Source organism: Bombus bifarius, unplaced genomic scaffold (assembly GCF_011952205.1).
Source record: "Bombus bifarius isolate JDL3187 unplaced genomic scaffold, Bbif_JDL3187 scf7180000009200, whole genome shotgun sequence".
NCBI classification, from domain to species: Eukaryota; Metazoa; Arthropoda; class Insecta; order Hymenoptera; family Apidae; genus Bombus; species Bombus bifarius.
Window position 1 is genome coordinate 4,299,589 of NW_022884965.1, and position 25,840 is coordinate 4,325,428.

At 35.2% G+C, this 25,840-nt stretch overlaps 1 protein-coding gene across 1 annotated transcript in view; it reads left to right on the forward strand.

Moving 5' to 3' along the window:
• LOC117214423 (probable G-protein coupled receptor 158) overlaps positions 1 to 13,527 on the forward strand; it is a 162,709-nt gene extending 149,182 nt beyond the window's left edge. Inside the window, exons 11-14 of the mRNA XM_033460533.1 lie at positions 523 to 684; positions 7,208 to 7,448; positions 7,891 to 8,574; positions 13,516 to 13,527. Of these exons, the coding sequence (XP_033316424.1) occupies positions 523 to 684; positions 7,208 to 7,448; positions 7,891 to 8,213 (726 nt within the window). The 3' untranslated portion in view covers positions 8,214 to 8,574; positions 13,516 to 13,527. The remainder of the gene's footprint in view (positions 1 to 522; positions 685 to 7,207; positions 7,449 to 7,890; positions 8,575 to 13,515) is intronic.
• Positions 13,528 to 25,840: the final 12,313 nt, after the last annotated feature.

The window sequence follows — 25,840 nt, forward strand, 5'->3', positions numbered from 1 at the left end:
TCTAGAATGTCACTAGATAATTCAAAGTAAATTACTAGATTACACGCACATTTTACTCTGTGATTTTCTTTCAGCTGCGAAAGAGACTCGAGAAAGGAAATTACACTAATAGAAAGCAGATTAGAAATCGTGTTAATTTGAACGTTGATCGAAGCTAACCTCGCTAAGATTGTTAAGAATAAATGAGAACAACTGGTAAGAATAAATAAGAAATTTGTAAAAGCATTGTAAAGTAAATTAAGTCGAGTGAAATTGTATTATTTATTTGTAAACGTATATTAAAGCTTCGCTTTCGTTCGGAAAAGCTATACCAAATTCTAACGCATTATTCCCACCATAAAGAGACTCGTTTTCCCATAAAGATACGTGCTCCTCTATAGAGTGGTCGCATTAGACTCGTCATCCATCCAAGATCGCGCCACTATAGACGAAAATTTCACCATCCGGGTGGATAAAAATTTCTCAAAAAAGAAAAAGAAGGTCGAGGCGTGGAAACATTGAAACTTGCCTGTTTTAATGTAGGTCTACATGGTGTTCCGCAGCGGAGGCAAGGAAGACTCGAAACACTCCGGGGCCACAGGTAAATTTCTGGGGAAAAGCAGTCGCCCGACGGGTACTAGCAACCAGACAAACTCCATATCCCTTCAGCATGGAAACTTCACAGACGAAAGCGACGGGGCGACGGTAAGAGCACTTTGATCTATCCAATCCCACAACTTTCGTCCCTGGTTCTAGACCCTTTTCTGAGGATCAGAAGTGCCCAGATTTCGCTGCGAACCATATGGATAATATATTGCTCTAGGTGGAAACAATATAGTAGCGTTTTAAACTTTGTAATGTCGTGCACAAATTTTCCAAGTTTTGAGGTTACATCCAAAAATGTAAGTTGAGATATTTTTGAGGTTATGAAGACCTCGAGCTAAATAAAAATAAAATAAAATAGGGCATCTGTTTTAAACACTTAAGTTAAAAAGACAAAATGATCGGTTGTTGCATAATATTTAAAGCAATTGATCAACAGCTGAGACTGAATATTCTTTGTCGAAAAATGTTCACTCTCTTACACATGTCACGTGTCAAGTCGATTGAGCGTGAAATATGAGACTGTGAAATAGAAGAGGGAGACACGTGTGCTGTCCCACAATTTCGACGGATTGTGCACCGAGGGGAGCACCAGGGTCTGATTTAAATTCCCACGGCGACTCGAACCAGCGACGAAATATGTCTTTAATGGCACGTTCGCGTGATTCTGTGCATGTATGTTTCCTTAGATATCAGCTGCTCTTTTCTTTCCTCTAGTTCGTTCCACGTTACATAAATTCTCGCCGGAGTTTCGTGACTGGGTAACGGTAATTTTGTCACAATACTATACAGGGCAATGCAAAAATGTGGCTTATAATTTATTCAAAAGTAAATCGGCTAAATAAATGGTTATACGTTTTCTAAAAATTACTAGCCAATCGTGAAAATGTCTAAATGGAAAAATTAGTCGCTCTTTTGATACAATTATAACATACTGAAGTTTAGTATGATACAATTACATAATTACAATATGATTATAATATCTGGGACATATAATATGAAAATTATGATGGATTGTTTTCGGTGTGTTGGCAACACTGCACCGTGGCTGACACAGCCTGAGTCAATACGAAGCGATTATTAATCAATTAATCAAAATTCCATATTGAAACGCGTCAGCTTTCTACGTCGCTCGTTGATAACAAATATTTTCATAATTATAATATTCAACAGATCGTCCATAATCGAGATGAACGTACAATGTACAATTTGTTTGTCATTTACGATTCCGTGAGCTGTTAATTTTGTCCATAATCGAGTGAAATCACGTGGCCTCTAAATCCACCAAGCCACACCATTAACGTCGACCATTCCCGCCTACTGATCGAAGCACAGGATTTCGTAAAAGTGCTGATTCTAACCGAAAAGAGGGACAGGTAGGGGGAAAAAATGGCTACGTGACCTAACCTAACCTAAAAGAACTCGAAACTCGAACAAAACGTCGCGAAGGCATCAGATGCTGGAGTAACGAGAAAACTTGCTGACAAATGTGTCCTGTTGAAAGGGACGATAAATCTAAGGAACTGTAGACTGCCACGAATATAGGAAAAGTGGTCCATTTAAATGAGGAAAGTATTTCTGCTTGAATTACACTGACCACGTAACCTAACCACATTCGTCAATTTATGCAAAAATAAGAAAAAAAAATGGGAAGATTTTACGAATGAAATATTGGTTGTATTTTTGTGGCAGTTTTATTTTAGAGCTTTGGAAAAATCTAGGATTCTTTCGAGAGTTGTTGTTGGTGTTCTATCATTAAGCGTAGGCATACTGGGTTAAATTTTATAATTTTCTCTGAATAATGTGGAGGGAAAATACATAGGCCAACTCGGTTCCTTGGAGTGCAAAATGGCGTCCAACAAAAAACATGTCCCTTCCACCGCCAACATTCTAAAGAGTAGTCAACGGAAGTTGACGTCTAATTTCTCATGAATTCTCAACGATGATATCAACGGATAAGACAAAATGGCCCGCACTGAATTCAGTCCTTTAATAAGCTTATAGAGTATTAGGGTGGGTTTACCAGTATAACTTTCATAGTCTCCTTAACCATCTCTTGGAAACTTAATTAGACGGATCTGCTTGTTAAGCGGATTTCCTTTAAGATTGCCCTTTACGGGACTCATGAAATCAAACGATTGTTTTTAATGGTGATCGCTATCAAGGACTTGGATGAGTTTCCTATGAATTATGACAATCTTGTAAAACAAAGCGGAATTGGGATTAGGAAAAGATCTGTTGAGCACGTGTATCGTGGTCCTGACTCAAAACATAGAATAGCAACTTCACGGTTGAAGCCAAACATTTAAGAAAAGAAAAGTTACGTTAAGATTCCATTATGTTAGAAAATGTTGTGTTCGAGAAGTCTGTCGAAGTAAAGAATATCTCACTTATAGAATCTTTACATAACCCATTGTTATGTTATTTATACAGAGTTTTCATTGGCCCCGTTAAAATGATATAACCCAGAAGAAGACATATGTACATAACCTATATTTGGTTTAGTCAACCTTTTGCATATAAATTGCACATGAAAATATTTTTGCATTATTACTTTTAGATACATAATAAATAAAACATAACCATTTATATATCCACATACGTATAATTCCATATTTGTCCAAATATCCAAGATATCGAAATTTTCAAATTTCTAAATTTAAATTCATGTTATCTTCTCATATGGTTTATAGGAACTTAGATATCATTTATATCTGGCCTGTGTACTTATAATCTTCATATAAGCCATAGAAAGCCACGCATCACCTATAAGTGACCCGTGCAAAATTGGAAAAGAATTCGTATATATATATATCGAACATAACCTACATAAGAGTACCCAAGGCATGTCGAGTTTATAGTTTTACAGTTAAAGAGAACGTTACTGTGGAAGCGAGATCAGCCAAGTGGAAATCACGACTCGCTGATTTCAGAGAATCTCTGACCCACACCCTAGGTTACGTTGACCTAGACAGGAGGGATCGCGCGAAAAAGGCCGTTTGCAATGACAAATGTCATTCTTGGGAACTTTTTCCAAGATTGCTAGGCCTTTGGCAAAAAGCCGAGAAAATTACGTCGACCTGAAAGACACGGTCGGTGAAACGTGGCTGCTTTGACATTTGACTACTGATTATAGCCTGTCGTTTGACGCGATCGTTGAAGACTCGTTTCGCTGCTTTTATCACAGACGCGCTGGTTTGTCTCGTGTTTCTTGTTACGTTCACAACGCTGTATAAAGAAAGTAAGAAAAAATTTTCGATTGATTTTGTAAGTTTAGAAACGCTTCTCTTTTATTCTTCCTTGCTAAAAAAAGGACCCTAGTTCTTTTTTGTCTATCAGGAGGGTTCTCAATCTAGGGATTCCTAGATCTTCATCTTCAGAAAAACGTCTGCTCCGTATCTCTACTAAAATGTTGGTAATTCTGTATTTGTAAAAAATTCCTAGTTGCTTAATATGGCAAGAATGTTTTTAGTTCTTTATCCCTAGAAGACAGTTTCTGCATCTTCATTTTTAAAAACTACCTATAATTCCTTGCTAGGAAAAATCCCTATTTATAATATTCATCTTTGCAAGAGTATTTCTAGTTCTATGTATATTGTACAACATTGTTTAGAAGATATGAAAAGAATATATAGTTCGATTCACAAGGAGAATGTATACATTGCTGGCAAGCAGAAACGTAAAATGCATCGTGTAAACTTTACACCCTGTCTGTTTGCAACGGTAGAACGCTTTAGTGACTTCCTTTGGTCGAAGGGGTGCCGAGGTGAAAGCCTATTGAGCCTGCTACCACTTGATCCTCTATTAATTGCAGCTCCGCTTTCACAGGACCACTAATATGCCGTTATCGAACTCTAGAGCTCGAGGGGATACACTTCCCCTTTCAAACCTTAGTATACACGACACTAAGTCCCTGCTTTTAGCCAGCCTGCATGCTCATTACTGCCAATCTGATACAAGTCTGCCAACTTCTGGTGTATAGATTGGGATAATAAATGTCAAAACAATTCTCTTCTAAACTTCAAACAATTGTCCAAATATTATAATGTTGAAGTATGTAAATGATTGATTTGTAAAAATATTTAATTTCATATTATTATATATTATTTAAATACCTGTAATGAACTAGCGTGTTTTATTTAAAGTAATTAATATTTTCTGTGATTTCTTGCTGTTTCCTTGCCAGCAGCAGCAGTTCCTTCAGAAACCCTGGCAAGCTATTTCTTAATAAACTCTCCATTCAGAAGCTTGATTTCTATTCCCGAGCTCCGTTCCTTTCCTTTGACTTCTTTCAAATAATTTCTTAAGTCTTAAATAATCTTCAGTTCAACCCTCTATTAATTGGAGCACTTTTTTCATAGCCAAGAAGTAAGCAACACTATTAATGAAATACTTAAAAACAGAATAATTATACAGAATAATATATGAAAATGTTTTCTAAAGATATACTTTCAGTTGTCACTGCAGTTCACTATAGTACACTAAAGTCATATTTGTTTTATATTTGTTTATCGTGAGTTTTTCATTTTTAATCGTTAATTTTTATTATATTTTATGGAAACGAAGAAAAATATTTATTCCAATCAAAATACTCTAAGGTATTAATATCTTTATCTTATCTTTTGATACACAACAAATATTTTAAATTGTAATCATTGATTACCAATTTCTGTTATAAGAAATGAAGGAACAATCTAAAGTTAAATAAACATTAAATCCCATTTCCAAGACCTTATGATTCCCTAGAGCTAGAGAATTTATTTAAGTTGGTATACACCTACCTTGTATACTGAAATACCATACGTATATACTCACCATAAAGGTAAATACCGATTAATAGGCATAGAACTGTCGAGCACTATTGTGCGAAAAGCCGATTAATAGGCCACCATGTCACGTTAATTACGATATCGACATTGGAGAATCCGATTTAGCTGGTGCGGCTAAACTCGGGAATAATGTCCCTGTGGGCACTCTAAAAGAGAAACAAACAGTCTCCATAAAGTTAGAAATGACGAACGACGAGGCCATTACGGGATGACAAAAACAGAATGTCTAGTATTTCATTTTAATACGCCTGTACATGACAAATAGAGGATTTTAAGGGGCCATTTATTAAAAGATCAAATATCGATGATACACAGCGTGTTTCTGAAATCGTAGTACAACCGGGAAAAGGTAGTTCTTCGTGTAAACGAAAGTTAAAAGTAAAATACAGTAAAATTTGTTTATGTCCTATATCCACATTTAACATCTGATATCCACTATCCTATATCCGTCACGTATACTCCATAACTAATATCCTCAAACTATATGTTTCATCTTACTTTTGACATTTCACTTCTTCGTTCCATATTCCATATTCCTTCTCTCGTGTTTTATATCCCACATCCAGTACCTTTAAGAAATACTTTTTATCTTTACTTTCGCAGCACACAATTCACTTTACATATCATATTTCATATTTCCATATCCTTCATCCTTTAACACATTTTCTATATGCCGTTTCCCATATTTCACGCCACGTATTTATTAAACCACGTCGCACATCCTTGCATATATATGTATCCTTCTCTGCATTCCATATTTTGTACTTGTCCACGCCAAACTACCATTTTCCCCTAAACCCTATATTTTTCAAATTATATATTCACTACAAAAATCTAGTTTCAAGCAAAAACTACACTTTCCCCACGAAATGTAAAATGGAGCCCACAAACAAAGATCACAATCTCACAAAGTGAAATTTGTTTTCCTACAAAATACAATTCGTTTTCGCACGAGATCCACAAGGACCACTTCCCACAACCGAGATGCGTTGTCAGAATTTCAGCTGTAGTCTAACATGATTGAGGAAACGAATCTCACTTTGTGGGATATGGAATTTCTTTCGTGAGGGGTGTCTCTATTGCTTGTGGGTTTTGTGGGAAATTTGTGGGCAACGAATTACATTTTGTGCGATATCGATTTTCGGCTGTACGAACGCTAACTCTTTGTGGGTATTGTGGGGACCTTGTGGGTATTGTGTGGACCTTGTGGGCAACGAATTTCATTTTGTGGAATAGCGATTTCGTTTGTGGTAAGTGTCGCTTTCCTGTAAGAAATTTGTAGGCCGTATTTTAGGTTTTGTGGGAAAAATGTTTTTTATCGTACGTTGTATAAGATTTCTCTTACATCCAAATGGGGAGAGCGAAATTATCGAACTGGGATGTGGAAAGCGGGCTGCCAGATACTGGATATGGGATGCGGAATGTAAGAAATGAAATGGCCACATAGGACTGGGAATATTGGATGTGAGATATTAGTATTGGATTGTGTATATTACATATGGGTATGCATATGAGAAATGCAATAAGGAATGAAGTAATGATATGGGGTAGGGAATGTTGGATATCAGTATTGGTTTACGTATATCAGATATGAAATAAGGAATACAAGATTTAGAAAATGAAATAAGTAACGGTGGTATGGGATAGGTAAATGATAGGTGTGGAATGTTAATATTGGATTGTGGATATGAAAGAAGGAATATGAAATGTAGAGATGTGAGAATAAAAATATTATCTATAGTTCACAGGATGTAAGACACGGAATAAAAAGTCTTTATTGCTGTTAAATGTTTCAGGAGGAATTCCGTCGGTTCATGATTCAGTTAGAAGTTCTAAAGGAAAAAAACGTCCTACTTGGTAATCATCACTTGGTGAACAAACTCGCAGCCATGCAGGAAGCTGCGAATCGCGTTGAAACACAGGTGTCGACCATCCAGGTCATCTCCTGCGGCATGAGACTGAACGATCTTAACGGATCTACGACAATCGCCGAAACGGATGTTGGAGGATCCTTTAAAAGTGACGTCGATCAGAAAGGTAAGAAAATTAAGCTATCAGAAATTGCTACTAATCATCCACTAACACCTGTTACATTACACCATGAGCTGCTATCCACTATGAGCACTAAATAACTGTCATTCCCATCTGACATATCCATTACCAATTATAAATTAATTCCCGAACGAATCAGTGAACCTAGCCTAACGAAACTGTGCTGCGTATCAACCATTAACATTTCTTACATTATACTATAAGCGAAGGTGACTTTCATTTCCATTTGACATTTCTATTGTCAATTACCAATTCATTTCCAACCCCCTTAACCAATCTAACCTCACTGTCGACAAATTATCCACTACACACCGTCAAAAGTCCTCACGTTCTTTATTCACAAAGAAGAATCTGCACATGCATCTCAATCTCATACAAAAGCAACAAATAAACCACGTGACACATGTGCGAACGAACGTGTGCCCAGGTGGAGAGGTTAGGGAGGAAAAGAAGTGTCAGGCCTGCGTGGAGAAAAATGGGATTAGAAGCAAGGACCAGGGTTCTTCCAAGGAGGTTGTAGTCCTAGCTTCTGTGGAGACGAAGAAATCAACGGCGACCAACGATGTGGCGGTCTCTACTTCCGGTAAACCGGCTACAGAGGACATTGGAACGGAAACGAAGCACGAGGACAAAGAAAGTGAGGTTAGGGAGCGCGACAAGAGTAAGAGCAAATCCGGCCACGCGAGGACGCACGCTATAGTCATCAATCTGGACGATAAAAGCAGATTCTCTGAAGAAGTCACCGTGTAAAAATGCAACTAAATTTGGCTCTGTGAAAACTGAATTAAAGTTTCGAATCAAAGTCTTCTAGTTATTCTAGAATTCACTGTGAAACTAACTAATCGAGTGACTAGAGACATATGTTCGAGGAAGTGTAAAGCTAGGGAATTTGGTGCTGATTTCTTTTGTTATGACGTAATGGTGACATTTCTCTCATTGATGTTCGATTTCAACTTTCGTGTTCTTTTGTCTGTAATTAATTGTAGATCGAAAGTGAAATGAACGATCTGATTAAGTAACCAGTGTGGTGCCGGCGTGAGAAAAATTCCCTAGAATCGGTTCTCATTTTTTAATTTGAGCTGAAATTTTTAAATAAATTTTAGTTCTTCGAGTATTATTATTAAATGTTTCTAGATTAATTTAACTGTGTGATAGGTTTTACTTTTTCCTCTTTTCTTTTTCTCCCTCGATGCTTTAACCGTTCTTTCGAGAAACTTCGGGGCTAACTTTCTTACAGCGGTTCTGTTTGTAAGATTCAACCAAAGACATGCTAATCGGCCCTGGATTCCCCCGTTAGCCTTTATTAAATTTGTTTCTAACAGTGCAGTCTGCAAATGTTTCTTGAAAACTTCTCGTCCCCTTTCCTTTCTTCCTCTTAATTTTTTAATTAGACGCACAAGATAAGGAAATTTCAACTGCAAACGGACCCTTCTCTTCTATAACCCGTTTCTACGGTAATTGACAGAACAATTGTCACTAAACTTCAGCTCGACTCTGTTAAACTTATTTTCATCTTATTTATTCATTTATATTCATTTGTTTTCGTTAAATTCTCAAGGTTTATTTAAATTTTTTTAATTTCACTAAACCAGCAAATTTCACTTTCAATTAGTGGTGGATCTGTTTTTCAGTTCAATCGATTTTCATGAAATTTATCTAAAATCTCAAAAATGTTAAAATTTCCATTTCGAACATAAACACTGCCTGCTTTTTCAGATAAAATAAACAGTAACTTTCGGTTGGAATTTTATCTGTTCGACATAAGATATTAGATTAAACGTAGTTTCCTTATTCCGAGTAAATTATGTTCACTTTAAATTTCGCTAATTTGATTAGATAAAAGTTTCTCGCACAGTTGTTTTCGAGCGCGGCGATTTTGTACGATTAAATAAAGGTTTAACAAACCTTGCTGTGTAAATATAAGTTAACGAACAGCTAGGCACGAAACGTTTTTTCGTGAATGTTTTCATCGTTTTAGTGGTATAAGGAAACTTGTGATATCACGGTGACGAGTCTTATAAATCGAAAAGAAACAGAGAACTATATACGAAACTTTAATTAGTAAATCGAACTAGTTTAAACAAGTGGATAAACAAAAAATAAATGATAAAATCTCGGTTTTATCAAGAACTTCGAAGCTCTCAACGAGGGAAGAAAGAAGAAAATGGTTAAAGGAACGACAAAATTGTTTTAGGGGAATTCCCTAGATACGACTTTACTTTCCCGCCATTTCCAACGCGAAGCGCGGGAAACGTTCAGTTTTTAAAAGCTTGAAATCATAAATAGTGCTTCTTAGACGTTTACTGTACGAAAGTTCTCGGTTTTATCGGAGATTCTCGATGGAGAAACAATGAAATGAAGTTTTTACAAAGTCTGGAAAAGAACCGAAAGGAATAAGTACGAAGAAACTCGCGTGATTTCTGGAGAATGTACCTTCTTCTTCAAACAGCCATTGATAATCCAATACTGGATAGAAAAAGTTTCATTTCTAAGATTTGGGACACTTTGGGATCGAAGATTATTTGAGCTTTTTGAATGTCTCTCGTTTGAAATTATTTTATTCTTATTTCTGCAAATTTTGTTATCCATTTTTTGTTAGCAATTTTTTATTATTGTTATTATTTATATTATAAAAAATTGTTTATTAAGAATTATTCCTTCATTATTTTTATTTCTTAATTTTATTTACCCAGATTTCATTCTATTATTTTTATTTTATAATAATATGAAATATCGGAATATAGAAGATCAGGAATCACAAGGAAACTTAACCTTATCGAATAATTTTTTCTTATTCTATTTTTCCCATGAAGAAAATTTCCAAAATTTTGGTGAAACTCATTCTGAGTGAATGCACACGCATTTCTATCTAGGAACACGTTCGTCAACATTGATCGGTCGAACCTCGCGAGCCAGCTTTCTGTAAATATCGTCGTAGCCGCTTGTCTGAAGTCTTCTGCCATAATATTAAGTCGATTTGTAAATAAAATTACTAAGAAACAAAGGGAATTAATTAAGACAAGTACACGAAACCGTTCGAAGCGTACGAACGATGCATTACGATACCGATTAAAGGTTTGGAAGCATGAAGGTCTTTTTACGCAATTTTTCATTTTATTGTTATTATATAAATTACACGAAATAATGAAGAAAACTGCAAAACTAAAGTTTCAAGAATTACAAATTTACTTCACTAATTTACGTAAAATGGATCAGAAATTTTTTTTTCAAATTATTTCCATATTCAGAAATATAAAAGCTTTTATTTATAAAATAAATGTCTCATAATATCATTGACATAACCTCTTTCATTTTTAATATACCAAGATTAGCGAAAATTCTCCATAGTAGCCTGAGATAGACAACCTAACCTATTCACGTAAAGAATCGCACTGCTTCCAAACTTAGTGTCGGCTAGCTCTTGGAGCTAAAAAAAAAAACCGAAGAACGATCCGTCGTTCTATTTCTCGTTCTCTTTTTCTCATATCAGCCTGAACAACTTGTAAATACGTTTGTAAATATACGCGCCAAGACGAGTTTGCCATTAGATTAAAAAGACGATCAGTTCCATCGTTAGGAGGTCGCACGTTTTAACTGATCACCAACGTCGTTAGTAATCACGTGATGATGGACATTTTTCATCGCACGACGTTCCCTATGGGCGGGCTGAACCTCGAATCAGAGATGGTGAGGCAGGAGCAGATTTATTGATCCGAGTTCAACAGTTCATGAAAATCGTTTGTTTTCCAACTTCCACCCTTTTGAAGAAAATGACTGAAATCTTCAAAATTTGTCATCAGTCTGAGGAACTTTCTCCTTCTGTCTTCTTTTGCTGCGTTTTGTTATCAGCAAAAATTGAATTTGGCGCCATATAGTTATACTTGGCACATGAGAGGTTTCAAAGTCTTGATTTTTATATATAATAGATATAAGTATGTATATTGTTTTTATTTTTTAATCACCTATATTTATTTGTTTGTTTGTTTGTTTATTTATTTATTTATTCTTGGTGTCTTTCTAGTAAATTACTCTTCATAGATCTAGGAATTTTTTTTTATGAATTGATTATCAGCAAAAGTATAATTTGGTGTCATATAGTTATATCTGACTCGTGAGAGTTTTCATCTTGCTTTATGTTATTAATTTTGTTGCTTAATTCTACAGATTGAAATATAGAAAGTGGCAATTCTACGTGGATTATAGATCATTGAATTATAAATTATTAGACTGCACATATTTGTGTACTAAAGACATATCAAAATATACTAGCACAATGTTGAAAATCTTTCTTATCACTTTCATTTAAATTCCCTACGTTGCTAAACGCACTTAACCGATTTACGTTAACGTAATTAACGATAAAATTCGTTGAAAATTCGACATACATTTATCAGACGATGTGATGATTTAAATACATTACATTGCATATAATCTGGCTTCCCGATAACTTCAGCTTTCGATATTTCATTGATACATAATGAAATCGGGATTTCTCTTCAAAGCTACATTTCATATCGACATATATTAATTCTTTTCTCCAACTCTACTCATCGTTAGATCTAAAATTAAAAATTCTTTTCTTAATGTTATCTCTAAAATATCAAATAAGTAATGCTGCCTGTAAACGTAGAAACAAAAATTTAATCTATCGATCCATTAAAATTACCTAGATATTTTACCAAAAACATATTCACCAAAGAACGCTATCAAAATAAAAAAAAAATATTGATAAGAAACTTCAACACAAAACGTCTAATTACTTGATAGCGAAACCAATCAATTTCTAATAATACACGATCCTAATAGCTGGAAACGGTAATGCGGTTTACGAATTACACCTGACTTGATACCGTGCATTAATGAAACTCTGATCCTCTGCAGGATAACAGTAATTTAATTGATTCACTATCTTCGTGCACTATACATTAATTTGCTCTAACCATATCGATTAGAAGTCATTCTAATTCATTCGTCATTCAATCGACATTCATTCGAACAATAATTTATAATTCACAACTTAATATAGTACAAAGTCGTATTTTCAATCTATATATATTATTATATTACATTTCATTTTTATTTTATTCCTTTATATTATTTTTATAATTAAATATATTATAAATGCTATATTATTTTTATTTTTTTCTGTACATACTATATATTAAATTATTTCTTGAATTGGAACAACAATTAACTCGTTGCAAGCTGTTACTCGGATTTGTAAATTCTTTTGACCGTGGCGATTAATCGTCGCGGCAAGTAAACTACCTAGAGAATGATCTAGGGACTTTTGCGGGCCGCACGTAGTCGTCCCACACGAGAAGATGATTGATCGACGCCATGACAGTGGGTTATCGGGTAATCGTTGATCACATTCGTCTGGCCACTTCGACATGACCGTTCATTAATCCAAAGTTAACACGAGACTCTACTTACCACATAAACGTTTTAATTATGCATATCGGTCCATGATTTTGGTCCTTGGGGAGATAAAGAGCTCGAGTCGAGGTTATGTTACACCAATGTTATGCTTTCACTACAAAGCTCTCACTTCTAAAAGGAGTTTGAATTATTATTTAATTATCATGATCTAGTGGAACAATTAAGAAAAATCTGAAATTTTATGATGGTCACTCAGCCCATAACGAAAAATTAAAAAGAACAAGAAAATTGAAAATTAATTCAATTATGCAAAAAATTTTCATAGATAAAATGGTTATATTGTTAATAAAATTATTGGTGTATCAGAGAAGCTAGATGTTCATGATAATGGCAACAATGTGGACGTTGGAGTTAAGGTTAATGCATCGAAATAGAATAAATTTTTAAGATTAGAATCCTGGTAGATTCTTGATATTGATGGTGCAATTTCTAGACGGGAAGCGTATCGTTTAAAGAGATTGGGAATAAATATTTTAGACTTCCTGGCATTTTTTATTCTCGGGATAAATTTAACTCTGCAGAGGTCCTAAAAATTCTTATTGTCTTGTGATCTATATAAAAGATACAATCATTGAAAGCTTCTATTGTAAATGGTAACTTTAATGAAAAGGATAAAACTGTTGGATATATGAAAAATATTTAATACAAGTAATGCTTAGTATACCAAAATGGAATCATATTTTACACAGAGTAAGGAAAAAATAATAGGGAAAAAGAATAAAAATTAAATTAAAATGATCTTTTTGTTTATTTAAAAATATTTATAAAATGTTACATGCATCTTTTAGATCACTCGGGATCTCTGCAGACCTACCAACTGTAAGAATTTGTAATGTTCAAGAATTGGAAATTTATTATCGAAGGGACTTTAGTATTAGAAACGAAAGACTTTTATTTGGTACAGAATTCAGTCCGTTTCCTTGGCGATATTGGATTTAAATGGCAAGGGACTCTGATCGAAGGGTTGCTCGAATTCCTAAATCTAAATCCCCTTAACCTTCTGTTCGTAAAATCGCATAAAACTCCATATCTTGTTTCTGTTATTCTTAAACAAACTTTACGTCGTTTTAAAGACAATTGCCTTTTTCTTCTTAGAAAAATATTATTCAAACGATGCAGAAAATATTTTCATGGATATTTCACCATAATCGTAAAGATATAATTTCAAAATATGATTTTAGGTTATAAAAAAAAAAAACTACGAAAAAGGATAATATTAGTTAAACAAAAGAATTACGGTTTTTATTTTATAGTTTAATCCGATATGAAAATTTCTCGCGTTACAATCTTTTTTGCCAATTGTCGATGAACGTCAACCGTTATTAGACATTTTCTTGATTTACAGCCGGCCGCCATTTTTATCAGCCCATAAAGAGGCAAAATGGCGATGTTCCTTTTCTCCACATTCTTGTACCCTCCGATATCAACAAGCCTTTAAAACCTTCCATTACATTTACCTTGAATTGCTGTCATTTGACTGCAGGCGATCCACAAAAATTTAGGTTAAGTTACTTCATTTTCGCGCCTTTCAGCTTTACGTTAGAAGAATCAACAACAGAATTTGTTCTGTGTCTGTTACTTTATTGTAAAAGAAAGAAAACAAATCACGCAATATTACCAATCACTACGGGAAAATTCGCAACTTAGGCAAAGTGGGTAATTTTTCAATATTCGGTCATTGGAAACATGGGGTATCGAATATTGTGGCGGGAGGCAGGGTGAAATCCCGATAATCGAGTCTGACGCTCTACTGGGTGACCGATTTGGAAGGGGAAAGATGGCAATTTCCGGTGAAACAGTTTCGATGAAAGCTGTCTATAAGAAACTCTCATCGATACCGGCCGAAAACTCCAGCTATTCTTCTCCCAAAGGACGCGAAGGGATCATGTTACTTCTATAATAATGAGAAACACCGTAGATATAACGAGTATCAGCAATATCGCTTTCTTGATTAAATCAGCGCAGCATGGTATTAAAAACGAGTTGTTCGAAGGGAGAGAGAAAAAACGAACATAACCTCTGTACATAATTAATAAAGGATCGAGTCATGAAGGAAACCTGCGTTGTGTCGTGCTCTGCTTCTCTTTACCATAATTCTGTCGTATAATTTAAGTTTTCGGTACTGGTATTTTTTAAACATTTTGTTTTAGGACATGTACCGTTTCCATATCTTTTCACGTTTTTCACATTTTTATGAAAGGTTATGATTACGGTTAATAACGTACAGACGTAAAATAGACCTGTGGTAGATGTAGGTTAAGTTTGGATAAGATTTTGTTAACGATTTTTTTAGCAGAACAGACATAAACTAATGCAAATCTAAATTATGTTTGAGATAAGTTTGATTAATGTATTTTGAACAGAGTAGATGTAAGCTAAATCTTTGTTAAACCTAGATATTACATTTAGGTTAGGTTCAAATCAGATTTGGCTTAGATTTGGATCTAGCTTGATTAACAGCCTTTGAACAGGGTGTAGGTAGGAAAATGACATTTGTACTAAATCTACATAGGCTTGGATTTGATTTAAGGTTCTGTTGAATCCAGATTAGATACTAATACAATTTCAATAAACCTTCTGATTTAGCTCATATCTGAAACTAATCCAAGCCTAATCCTATAGCTTACATTAGTCATTAAATGAATGTAGGTTAACTGGTTCATCGTAGTTGTAACATAACCTACATCTAAAATGAACATCGACACGTCGATTTTAATTTACCTTCGTAATATCTAATTTCTTCGATGGAATCATATTGCAAGGAAAGAAATACCAGTCGAGTTCCGCTCTGCTTCTTGAATTTCAACATGAGGAACATTACAGAAGACAAATAAACGTATATCGTACGTCACATTTATTTTCCTTAAAAATTCACTAGCAACACTAGCACTTTTGTCTGCCGTATATTGGCACGACACACCGCGGGTAATTTGAATCGTCTATTGAAGGAGAGAAAGTAAAGGATTCGTCATGTTAATTCACTTTGCCAAATTCGATGCTCGTACGTTGCTGTAATTATGGAAAATTGTTAAAATCGGTGGCTCTAACGAATATTCAAGCTAACAAAGTTTCTCGTCACGAAATCACGCAAAAATTCTCAAAAATCTATAAATACTCCACGACTATTTAATTAAATTATATAATAATAGCTTATGATTGCAGATAACAAATATTATTTATCGCTTAAACTTTCCAATTATATCAAACAAAATGTATCAACGTGAAAATGATAAACAACAATTGGAGAAGTTTCTCAAAGCAAAATTCTAATATTCCTTAGAGTCACAAAAGACGCGAAAGAAAGCGAACGATAACCAACGATGGGAATTCAACGTGTTCCAGGTACGGAGTAACGTAAATTACAAATTATTAAACAACTTTTAAGCTACGTCGCAAATGTTTCAAATTGCTGCGAGTTTCCTACGTTCCTCGAAGCTATTTCGAAGCCAGAGAAATTCCAGCATTCTGCAACTGCTCTTTATTCTGCCCAGAATTAAGATTCTACTTAATCCCACTTAATTCTTTAGTCCTGCCTCGATTTTCTCTCGTAGCAAAAGTGAAACGAGAAAAAGAATAGGTTGGACTATTTGTTCATTCGTATACTGTTTTCGCAAGATTCTATGAGTTGTCGTGCTTTTTCCTTCGCAGTTGTGTCGAGCTTGTTCATCCCGATCCGACGATAGTTCGAGAAAGTTTCTCCAGCTCGAAAAACTTGGCAAACTTTTCTGGCCCCGACGGAGAAGACGCTCGAAACGCTCGAGGAACGAATTTAGTCGATAAAATCACACGTTCTATTCTCATCGTTGCACGGATCGTTTGCAAGCTTGAAAAGACAAGCTGATAAATAAGTCTATACACGCTGTGATTCATAAGTTTCTGGACATCTAGTTACTTTTCTTGGTGAAATGAAATTTAATTGAAATGTTATACGAGTATGCCGAGGATTTTTATGCAAATTTACATTTTTATCAACGCAAGTAAAGGAAATGGAATTAAATTAGAGATTACAAATTATAAAGTATACCATGCTTTGGATATTTTATATAGCTGTGCATATTATATGCACTCTGTGCACTTTTACATGTTCAAATTTTTCATAAATGCATAAAAATCTATCACAAGTATTCCAGCTTTTGCAAACTGTCGAACAATTTTAACTAAAGTAAACCTAGAAATTTCTTGACATGAAATTTTCTGAAAATTAAAGACAGCAGAATTTAAGAACGGAAATTCACTACAAAATGAGATGTTGCGTTATTACGAAGGAACTATAAGTGTCCAGTGACTTATGAAGGTAGTGTACATATATATAAATATAAATATATATATGTTGTTATTATTCGATTGATCATCGAGTAATTTCGAATGTATAAGTTCCATTCCTAGGGTAAAAACACTGGTTTTAAGGAGATCGATTTCATGTGACACTCCTCTTGTCTGTAACTGGACGTGCCTTGCCATGGGCAAGTGTTTCAGCAAATAAATAAATAAATGAATAAATGAAATATCGAAATACGCTTCAATTTCGTGTACGTTTCATTATTTAAAAAAAAATAGCTTGCATGCTTCTCTTTAGGTTAGATTTTCAAACTAGGGACTTTTAGTTGATCAAATTGATGCAAACTAATATCACGCATCTTTTGTGTCAGAAATATATCAACATTTTCTTTCTGGAATTATTAGTTCGTTAGCATTTTTAAAGAGAATTTCTGTTATGAATTTTATAATATTATTTTGATGCAATATCATTATTAAAATTTTGTAATATCCTTAATAATAATTCTATATCGTAGTTAATGGAATACTTGCATCCTTTAATATTTATTAACTGATATTCATCAATATTTATTAAATTTTCATTTTATTATTACTCTGCTACTAATATCGAATGTTTCGTCTAGTAAAGTGTTAAAATACTTCCTCTCTTTTCAAGCTTTTTCAAACCTTTTTCATCCTCTAAACGAATTAATGCTACATAACCTCAAAAATAATTCAGAAAACCAGACGCGAATATTTTCCCTCTCCTTCTTCGTTCCTAAGTGTTAATTTAAGTATTAAATATTAATTATTAATCTCATTCAGTTTCCCTTGAATGCTAAACAACGTTATTAAGCCTCAAATCTAATGGCAATAGCAACCAACATGCGAATTATCTGTATATCCTAATTAATATCGCGTTTAGCTTATCGACGCGCATCATGTCACCATTACAGGTCGCATTAAAATTGATTATGCAAACTGGGGATGTGTTTCCCCGGACGATTCAATAAACAGGAGGATCTACACGTTATTACTACGACAGGAGACTGGCTGCAGAGGATGTTTTACAGTCGTCCACTTTGATGATCATCGACATTCGACCGATTGATCGGTTAATCAGACAAATTTGTTGATAAGGTCAGCTAATTGCGGCAAGATTGACGCTTTCGTTAGTCAATATTAGTGTAATCGTCAAATTACAAATTTTCAATGGTGCATGAAGGATAATTATACTTACAGCGAGATGTGGAAATCTTTTATAAAGAAAAATTTTTAGGTTATGTTCGGAGAATTGTATCTCAACAAATTTTAATTAGCATTGTGTATTTCATTATACAGTCGCGAAAGTTCAAATGTTTGACGTATTTAAAAGCTAATTATACATGTTATGTAACAATTTCGTAACAATTACAAGATAGGTTTTCTAGGTTATGGTCGGAAAATTGTATCTTAAAAGATTTTAATCAATATTATGTACTTTATTTATACAGTCACCAAAATTCAAGTTAATATTATATTTGGAAGGTAAATTAAACAAGATGTGCAATAATTTTCGAAATATCTTTCTAGGTTAAAATTCAGAAAACATTTGAGAGAATTTGATGTTTCCACTTTTTCTACTCTTCAATCACAAGACATGGAAGTTATTTGCAACAAAACAATTATAAATTAATCGAAGAATATAATAATTCGTCTAATGTGTTTTACCAAAATTTACTAGATTCATCTTAATCAAAGTTACTATGTAGGCATAACTGCTTTGTCTGTAGACAAGCAATAAGACATCCAGAGCAGAGTATATGGTGAGTTTATACACATACAGAGATAGCAATTAGCGTTTCCAATATGGTGCTCCTCCATCTCGCCTCAATAACAATGCGTTGGATCGATCGGTGGTTGTACGAATTCGAACGCGCGACCAAATTAATGATAATTAATGCTCGAGGAATCTCAGTAGCGCGACGAGTTTCTCATTTAGCACTCACTACAGAAACAATATGTAAAAATTCTATTATACAATATTGTTACAGTATTTACTTTTCAAATCTGCAAACCTTACAATCTGCTAGTTTCGTAATCTTCGAATCACCAAATCTCTGAGAATCCAAATTTAGAAATCTCTGAATATAAATATAAATTTATAAATATAAATTACCACGTATCCAAGTCTCTCAATCTGCGAATCTTTAAACCTCCAAGTCTCTGAGTCTTGCAGTCAGCCAATTTTCAATTCTTTAAATCTTCAAGTTTCTATATTTCGAAACTTCCGAATTTCGAACCATTTAGCATTTACATCGCGTTTCAGATCATCTTATTTTCCCATAAGAAATCTCTATTTTCTTTCTCGCGCCACGAATTTCACTGTCGCGTCACTTGCACGCGAGGCTAAGTGGTAGCAGCCCGTTATGGTCAGACGTATCGGACAACTAATACGGTTAGGGAGGTACCGCGCTCGCTTAAAACTTTCCTTTGCTTTAAAAATTAAAACGAGCACGAGCTGCTCGGATCGATAAGAAGTTTAAGAACCTTTTCAAAATTCACAAACTTTTCAATTATGCAACCTTGTCCCAACCATTCTACGAGTTTAAGAAACCTACGTATACACGGTGTCCCGATAACCATGATGTAATCGACAAGATTGGTGATTCTACATGAAGAAATAAATCAAAATTGTGGAACGAAATATTTTCATACGGCGCTTCGTTTTCGATAAAATCGAATTTCAAAATTTACTTGCCATATGCAAACTTGGCTAATTAACGATTCGATACGAGAGTAAAACAATCAGTAAGAAGATGTTGTACGTGTGAAAATAAGTCAAAAACGTAGGATAACATTTTTCCGTTTAAGACCTTGTTTTGAAAAAAAAAAAACAAAATTGAGTTCAATGGTATTTTTGCAAATCTGATTTTCTCAAAAACGTAGCTTCACAAGAGAAAATTATATTCTACGCTTCCTATTTATTTTCTTACGTAGGTTCATTTCCTCGATTATACCGTAATAACAAAGACACCCTGTATATAAGATATACGTTGTCAGTGTCAGACGCAATCTTCTCGAGGAAGGTGGTAGTCTCGAAATTTTACGACACGCTGCAAATCTTAATGCTTCGTTCCAAAATACGAGCGAAGCTATGTGTTATTCGTACGATTATACAGCGAGCATCTTCGTCACGTTCCCACAAGCCTGAAAAGCGTGTCGTACACGAAGAAACCGCAGTTTACGACGCGGAAGAGGATAAAGATGCTTTTAAACCGGTTCTTAGTGTAAAATCAATACGCCAAGGGGGAATCGGTCACGCCTCCAACTGGTTCGAGGCACGTATCGACGCTTTTTGTCGGATCGCACCCCCCTAGACGATTGTGTTCATTCTAGCTAACCGAGCAATACCACCATTCGCCAAGAGTTTGTAAAGGGAAATTAATCTTCGTTCGTGGGAATTTCGTATTGAACCATGAGACATTCATAGAGGGGTGTGTTGGAATAATATACTTGAAGGAATTGGAAAGATAGTTAAGATCGCGAAATTCAGGTTCATAATCGTGAAGGTTACTTTCATCCTTAAATTTGGAATCTTTTAATAAATTTTTAAGGTTTGCAGTCTACCGGTTCTCGATTCCTCGAATCTTCTTTTCCTAGTCTTCAAGATCTTCCGAATTTTTAATTCTAAATTTTTTAAGTAATAAATAATTTTTTAAATTTAGAAAATTGCAAGTTTCCATACCGCTCAATTTTCCTATCTTCAGATTTTCATATCGTTGAATTTTGCAATCTGCTGATCTTCAAATTCCCAAACTTCCAAATTGTCGAACCAGACGTTCCCAAACCTAATAAAGCTTAGCCAAACCTCGGCCTATATCTTCCTTCCAATCAAATAGAACACTCTATCTCGTAAATCAATGAACCGCGACATTTTACCGAGAGCGTCGTACGAAAATCTATACTTAATGTGCCGGATAGACGTACATCCCCTTTAGTTGACTCCCTGCATTAAAAGGCACTTCAGCGATGGTCCTTTCTTCACGGTTAGAAACGGTGCATCCACGACTAATGTATGCTATTGTCGAGATTTGTTCACATTTATAAAGTGTTAAAGTTCCTAGAAAGTATTCACTTTCACTGGAGCGAATAGATGAATGGTCATAATGGCGATGTGTGACATCTTGATACTACGTATACTGTTGAACTAAAGCTGTAGTGTTTCTGTCGTAACCAGCTAGGATCTCATAGGGGATTCATAGGATCTGCTAGGCTCCTCCTAGGAGACTCATAGGATCTGTTACGGGCCTGCTGGGAGATTCATAGGATTTGTTAGAGACTTGCTAGGCAACTCATAGGGTCTAGTAACGGTCTGCTAAATGCTCGCGGCCTGCTGGGGACTTACTAGGGAGGCTGTTGGAAACTTGCTAGGCGCTTGGCGGGGACCTGCTAGGGACCTACTAAGAACCTGCTAGGGACCTACTAAGAACCTGCTAGGGACCTACTAAGAACCTGCTAGGGACCTACTAAGAACCTGCTAGGGACCTACTAAGAACCTGCTAGGGACCTACTAAGAACCTGCTAGAGACCTGCTAGGGACTTGCTAGGGGATTTATCAGTAAGGGAATGCTGGCCTGCGAGAAAGGGGGGTATTGCACAATATAATGAAGAGAAAATGGTTATTATATATATCACAATAGAGAAGGAGGTGAACTTGTCGCATACATTAATTTATACTTATTTTGCCGTAAGAAAGATGTACAAATTTTAGTAGTTGGTAGCGAATGATAGTGATTGATAATAATAGATGACAGTGGATGGTAGTGAATGATGATGAGTGATTACCGAATGTCGCGTTAAATGCGAAAGATCCGTGAAGAGCAAAGCCTGATACCTGTAAGAATTAATTGAAGAGTAGTTTTAACACGTTTGAAAGAGGTGCATCAGGATCACATTCGATCTCGTTCGGTGAAATAAATGATGATGCGTCACAGCCGGGCTACGAAAAGCGTTTTAGTGGACGCACGATCAGCGATAGACGTTCTTCTGAATCGGACGATTGCTCGTTAATCAATCTGTCATTCAGGCCCACGGATATTTCCCTCTCTTTATTCAATGAATAACGCCTACACAAACGTGTTTCGTGTCCAGACAAATTTTAATGCGTCGTGTATCGAAATATAAATCGAAAAAATAGAATTTCATCGAAGTTTTTATAACCTATAACGAAGATAGCGCTGAGTATCCGGTTGAAACCAGCCCGGTTTTGAAATAAGAGGTTGTACATAAAAGGAAGCGATTCTCTTAACGAAGAGAAAAGATTCGAAATGATTGAAGATCGGAGAGAATTTTGAAGCACGGTTAAATTAATCGATTTCGCGTGACGTATAAATTTTCCCAGAAATTTTAGCACCATTTTTATGTCTTTTAATGAAAAATTATGTTTCGTATATATAATTCAATGTACTTCTACTTTTATTTTTTCTGTTTTTTTTTTTTTTAATTAAACAGTACGTTATAGAATCCTATAAATGTTTCAAAATCATTGATGACCTTGAATATTCTTCGCTAATGGCTATCAGAAATAATTTAACTCTGTCTCCATCAAATTTTACCTAATTATTGTTATCGCATAAAAATAACAAACTATAATCTTCCAGACTGTAACAAAATTCAGAGTAAAATTCTAAATCCTCGACCAACGTGATGCACTACTCGACATTAGAAATTTTTCCAAAAAGACATAAAACTTTGATTTCAAAGTTCGTTCACGGTCCTCTTAAATCCTAAAATCTAAATACTTGAACAACCAGTCCGACATAACTCTGCAATATAAATGAACGCATAATTAATTAATAAATTGTTAACGATAAACAGGGACCAATGGATAGTTTTCCGGCGGATTAACCGAAACACCGAGTTAATCAAAGGACTGACAGACGGATAGTATCCCATCGAGAGAGTGTTATAATAATTTCAACCGCATCGTTGCAGGTTGAAACGGGCGAACGGATGAGCTGTCGGAATTGTGGAGCTGGATTTACATACGAAACTACGAATACAGAAACGTAGAGGGTTAAAGGGATCACGCTCTTGCGCGCGTAGCAGAACGTATGAATTTTTCATCGCGTTTCTTTCTATTGTCTTTGAACAACGTCAGCGGTCGCGGCTTGAATGGAATAGAAAACAATATATGTCGGTTTATTAACATCAGATCGCGTTGACAATTCTAAAAGTCACTCGATGTTTGGGTTACAGCACTTTGATCGAAACGTCAAAATAAAATTTCTCTAATTTCTCCAATTCTTTGTGACTACTAACTTGGTCTCTATTTGCTATTGATCATTCGATTTTATGGTGACGAACACGTTCGTCGTTTTATATTCACTCATACACAATTTATTATTTTTGAGATGTCGTGTTTTTGTTTCAAAGGAAGAATAATGATACTTTGTCAGATATATAAAATGTTAAATTTAGAAAGTTAAAAAAATATCGAGTTTAAAATATTTGTTATTAAGTCTGTATTTAAATTTCTTTAGGATAGATTACGAGATAAAATGGACTAATAGAAAACTATAACTGTTGGAAATACGTCCAAAAGATTTCGTAAAAGATACGAAAAGAAACGGCAAATTGTCGAGATATCGTTTTCAACAAATGAAACATCCTGTATATGCTCCTTAACTACGAGCTGAAGTATACTATACCGATGAGGTAAACTATAGTGTACGTGTACGACAAACCATAACGTTATAACTTAACAAACTGGCCTCACAGTACCTTGAAACAATACGAGACACCCTGTATATGCTGCAATCCTTCACCTACGAAAGCTGAGCTGAGCTCGTAATATAAAACTCCAACATTATACCGTAACAAATAGACTTCACCTTAAAACACAGTATCTCAACTGTGAGATAAATTTTATGCTTTACCCAAGTTCTCACGCGGTTTTGGAAAACATGTGAAAGCAATATAAAATGAAAAATAAAATAGAATCAAATAAAATAAAATTCGCGTCTTCTGTCCTCCGTCTTTTTGTCATTTATGAAATTATAATAAAAACGCTGATACGATCGAACTACAAAATCTGAAACATCCTGTATATAACTAACTCACGTTAGAACCTACTACCAATCGTCCAAGTAAATCGTCCAAAAGTCATACTTTTTCCCCTATTCGACTACCAGAAAAAAGAAAAAATCCCCAGCTTTTACGAGCACGTCGAGGTCGAATTAAATGAATTCCCGGTCGTTAGAGGACCGCTCGGTCGGTCTTGTCGGCGCGTTGCCAACTTGTCCACGCGAAATTCCCCCGGGTTTCAGTTTGAAAGTCGCGTTAAAACGATTCCGTTCGACTCGATCGTATACTTGTTCGCGAACCGTGTCCATTAATTTGTCCGGCTGGTCGCAGCAACAAATTACCGGAAACCGGCCTCGATCGATCGACGTGTGCCGAACGTGTCGAAGCAAACAGAGCGATTTGTTTTTCTTGCGCGGCGTAATTGAAAGCCATCTAACGGCGAACGCCTGGAACCACCGGACACGTAAGTTTCACGGGGATGGTTCGTTTACTCGAGAGCCTCGATTTACGGACGGTGAAATAGTTCTGTATTGGTGATTTGTCTTGCTGGAACGTGACTCGATTGCAGTTTCAGTATTCGTTAAGAAAAGTGAGCTCAAGTGCCATTACGGTTGCCTTGTTCCAACATAATTTGAATCGAACTGTGTGTAACCAAGCTAATCGAGAGCTCGTGAATTTTTATTTTTCCTGATGAACCTTTTAAACGTTGGAATTGATTGTACGATATGGTAAAGACTTCAACGAGTGCCCCGAGAATTTTCTCGGATTTTTCGAAAGCCAACGACAGCAAATAAATGCTCGTGCAGCATCTAATATGGCGGCTTTAATGGCGGTTAAATTGGGAAAAAAACTTCGTGGTGGATAGTGATTTTGAATAGAGATTATCGAACAAATAGCGTGTAAAATTCATCGATATCGATATAGAGAAGAGAAAAGTGACTAGAAGCGCCGTTACGACATTCTTCCAGTCCGATTTGAATTTAAATCTCGCGCGGTTTTCATTGGAGGTTATGCCAAATTGAAAGAAATTTCGTGATAGAGGATGAGCCCGAACAGACGTCACAAAGCAAATATGACTGAAAATTTATCAAATTGGATATTTGAAGGGTTAATTGGTATTTAAAAATTAAAAGGTGGATATTTATATTTATATTAAGGTTGGATGAATTTTATCACGCGCGTATATTTCGTGCTGAATTCTTCCTAAGTTGCATCTACTGCAATATGTAACTTTCTCAATGAATTTCGTTGTCGTAGAGAGATAAAAATTTGTTTTCGTTTAATCTTTTCGCTATGAGATAAAAGATTCGACCTTCCAGGCAATAATTCACTGTCTGTTTGGCAACAGTTAAAAAGGCAATTTACACCTAAAATTTAATGATTTGGTGGTTCGTGTAAAGAGCGGCCGTTAATTACTCTCGCTAATTGGAAATGTAACGAAAGGATGACACACTGGCTGAAATCCTGTTTCAATTTCCCGATTCATTATTTACCCACTCATTAATCGTTACTTATCGGTGACAGGGCAACGTAATTATTGTTTATACAACTACGGACAACCGCAACGCCTATTCATCTATCTGGACAGTAACTTTAATTCTAGATGAAAT